Source organism: Trachemys scripta, chromosome 1 (assembly GCF_013100865.1).
Source record: "Trachemys scripta elegans isolate TJP31775 chromosome 1, CAS_Tse_1.0, whole genome shotgun sequence".
NCBI classification, from domain to species: domain Eukaryota; kingdom Metazoa; phylum Chordata; order Testudines; family Emydidae; genus Trachemys; species Trachemys scripta.
The window spans coordinates 326776920-326780699 of NC_048298.1; the positions used below are offsets into that span (position 1 = coordinate 326776920).

Below are 3780 nucleotides of genomic sequence, written 5' to 3' on the forward strand. Positions count from 1 at the left end.
TGCAGTGAATTTAGTTTAGTCCCTTTGACTCTCTCAGGATATAGAAGATTTCCCACTTTTTAAAAAATGTCTTAAATAATATGTCTTTAACAGTTTTCTTTTACTGGAAAATGAAATCAAATTTTAAAAATAAAGATTTTAAGGCAGATCCTTTTGTACTTGAACAGACCTTTGAAATTATCCTATTTTATCTATTTTTTAAAACCTAGCCTATCTATTTTAGTTCCAATCATGCATGGATTTACACAAATGCTTAACATGTGACTAGTCCAATTAAAGTTTCTGCAGGATGGGGGCCTTAGAGTTTTCTCAAGACCTGCCTAGTCACATTTAAAAACATGTTTATAAACACACTTTATGCTTTAAAACAGTAGTGTAGAGTAGTGCAGCCCCCCCCCCCCTTGTTGTCACTCTTCACACTGAGTAAACCCTTGTAAGCTAGGGTTACCAGTAAATACATAGGTAACGTGGCGTTTAAAAGCATGTTAGCCAATATGTTTATAAACTCAACCTGTTTCCTAGTCCACACAGGGCCTAAAGCACCCGTCACTGTGATGTCCAAGCACCACACAAACAATAAAAATTAGCTCTGGATGTGCCCTAAATTAGTTGCCACAAGAGAATGAAAACAAAGGGTTAACAATCAGCTCAACTCCTGGTCCCTCCTTTTTTTTTTTTTTTTTTTTATAAACACGGCATCATTAGCCCCCTCCTCTTCCACCTCTTCCAAGAACTAATGAACTCCCTTGGGGAGGGGAAAGCACGTAGAACAGGAGCTGGTGTAGCGAGCTGTAGTTTGCCTTGGTGTCCCCTCCCAGGCAGCAGCAGGACCAAGGGTTTGCAGAGCACCCTGGCAGGACCATGACACACACACACTGGGGCCACAGCGGACAACCTTTCACCAAGGGCAAAAAGTAGCTTCCCTGCCCAGGCGCTGAACGCACCAGCAGCTGCAGCAGCGGCCAGGGGCAGAGGAGAAGGGAGGCGATGGCTGTGCAAGCTGCTATCCTCAATCCCCATCACTTCATCCCCTTCTGCTTCCCTGCCTCCGGGGGCCTGGCGGACTATGTTGACCTTGAGAAGAGCTACGAGGACGGGGGAGCCGCTCTCCTGGGAGGAGGAGGAATGGGGGGAGGAGAAGACCCAGGGGATTTTAAAGAAGCCACCAGGGACCTGCTGAGCTTCATAGACTCGGCGTCCAGCAACATCAAGCTGGCCCTGGACAAGCCGGTCAAGTCCAAGAGGAAAGTGAACCACAGGAAGTACCTGCAGAAGCAGATCAAGCGCTGCACGGGCATCATCGCCTCCGCCCCTGCAGCGCCAGCCCCGGCCGGGGGCCAGGAGCTGCCCAAGCGGCCGACCCCGCCGGCAGGGGCCGCCTCGCCCCAGCCCTCCTGCCCGCCCGGCCCCGCCGGCCATTGCAAGCCCCCTGCCAAGCGGGAGGCCTCGCAGGCGGCCAGCAGCCTGCAGAGCAAGAGCCTGGCCGCCCTCTTCGACTCCCTGCACCAGGGCCGGGCTGGCGAGAAGGGCCCGGCCGGCGGCAGCGGCGGGGGCGGCCCCCGCAAGGTGCCGCTGCGGAACCGCAACCTGCCCCCTTCGTTCTTCACCGAGCCGGCCGCGCCGCCGCCCCGCGCCCCGCCGCTCAGCGCCAGCCCCAGCCCCAGCCCCAAGGCGCTGGAGCGGGGCGGCGGCAGCCCGGAGGCGGCGGAGTTCTTCGAGCTGCTGGGGCCCGACTACGGCGGCCTGCTCCCGGAGCAGCCCCCCGCGCAGGAGGGTTTCCCGGCCCGCCTGCCCCCGGAGCTGGGCATGGAACCCGCCCTGTACGAGCCCCACCTCCCGCCGCTGCCCCCACACCTGCTCGGGGCGATGCTCTACCCCGAGCCCGCCTGGAGCCCCCCCGTCAAGAAGAGCCCCCCGGCGGCGGCTTCCTGCAGCAGCTTGAGCCTGCCCGAGACCTTGCGGCCCCTGCCTGCCATGGGGGCCCCAGGAGCGCCCCTCTACCCGGCCAGCTCGGACCCGGCCCCCGCGGGAGGCGAGGAGAGCCCAGCCCAGCTGGCCGCCGCCTTTGCTCCCTACTTCCCTGACTGCCCCCTCCCTCCTCCTCCTGCCATGCCTTATGAGTACAGCGCCGGGTACAACAGGGTGGCCTATTCGGGCCTCTAGGGGAGGCTTGGGGGGAAGGGTGGACCGTAGGCTGCTTGTAACGTACCAGCTGGCAAAAAGCCGAGATCACTTTAATTCCCCTCCCTTTACACTGTTTGATTTAGGACAGTAAACTCAGAAAGAGAACAGGACTGGAGGGGACGGGGACGCTGTGGAATGGGAATCGCACCCATGTAGCCCTTAATCCTGGGGCTGGGTTATAGCTGATGATTTCCAACCTGAGGGGTTTCTGTCCATAGCCAGAGTTTTTTGGTTTGGTTACTAGTCCTGATTCTTCTCTCCTATACAGCAATGACCTGATCCAAAGCCAACTGAAGTCAATGGGAGTCTTTTCACTAACTTCAGGGGGCTTTGGACCAGACACTAGTGCCACAGAGAAAAAGGTCATGCTCTTTAGCTGCAATACATTTAGGGCCAGATTTTGCCATAGAGCATAATACCTGACTCTGCTAGTAGTCCCACTGAAAATAATGTGACTGTTTTGTAAGCGTGGCAGAATCTGGCCTTTAGGTTTTTATTTGCCTTCACATTCTGAACAGTCTCCCCTCTCCTTGTTTGGGTTCTATCACTGCACATAATAAAAATGTAAACTATTTTATTCTTTCAGGTGTTTTTATAGCGCACAGTAACTACATGTTGTTAGCATTTATTAGAGATATGTTTTTATTTTACTGTAGGCAAATACAATTTATTTACATGTCTTATGTTACATTGCAACGGGGGCTGCTTTTTCTTTAAAGCAGCCGTGACCAATTGTAAGTGACTTGAGTTTAAAAGTAAAACTCAATCAGCTCTTACAGTGTATTTAAAATCTTGTCCCACACTTGTGTGCGTCATAAGTGCTGGCAGATTTTCAACAGAGGACACAAACAAGTGCAAAAAATAATTTAAAAAAAATCAAGAGAACAACAAAAATAACTATAAACGCTGTTACCAAATCTTAGTGTCCTGAAATTTAACAATGTGTTGCAGAATGTTGCAAACAGCAATTCTATAATAAATAAGTTAATTGATGGCATATGTTCTGGCCAAAACGTACTGTAGCAACGTGATTCCCGCAAACTGTGTTGGATTTCTTTCAGGAATGTGTCAAAGCATTGAAAGTGACGCAGATCCGTTCTATTGTGTACAGGAGATTATTTGATAATCATTTAAATTATGTAAAAGAGTCTATGGTAAGTCCTATAAAAATAAAGCTGCACAATGGCTTAAAGACCTGTGGCTGTTACTACTGTTGGAATGAAATACACTAGAGTCTCTCCCACATCTTCATTTTTGGTAAAGTTCATTCACTAGATTTGGCTGGCGGAATTTAAGACAGCCTAGTGGTCACTTTTCTCTTTCCTAAATCCTCTGAAATGCTGTACTTTACCCTCAACAACCTATTCCTGTTTTGTGTTCTTCTCTATTGAGTGTTTCAGTAAGATACTGGAATGACAGGAATGGTAGCAAATGATTATAAAGCCAAGGGATCAAAATACTTACTTTCAGGAAACTAGTTCAACAGAATGTTAAGTTTCCTTTTGGGGAGTTGGTTGGGATGCCAATCTTAAAAGGCAGCCCTGGATTTTGGCTTTGGGCCAGTTAGAATTGGATTGTTTGTTTTTAAGCTGGGAG

General features: G+C 50.4%; 1 protein-coding gene across 1 annotated transcript; it reads left to right on the plus strand.

Moving 5' to 3' along the window:
* The first annotated feature begins 720 nt into the window (after nucleotides 1–720).
* On the plus strand, nucleotides 721–3376 carry FAM181B (family with sequence similarity 181 member B). The gene has a single exon (XM_034759078.1). It carries the CDS (start codon nucleotides 988–990, stop codon nucleotides 2161–2163), a length of 1176 nt encoding a protein of 391 aa, XP_034614969.1. The 5' UTR covers nucleotides 721–987; the 3' UTR covers nucleotides 2164–3376.
* Nucleotides 3377–3780: the final 404 nt, after the last annotated feature.

What these genes read in the sequence shown, in the direction of transcription:
- FAM181B (XM_034759078.1), top strand. Translation starts at nt 988, where the DNA reads ATGGCTGTGCAAGCTGCTATCCTCAATCCCCATCACTTCATCCCCTTC.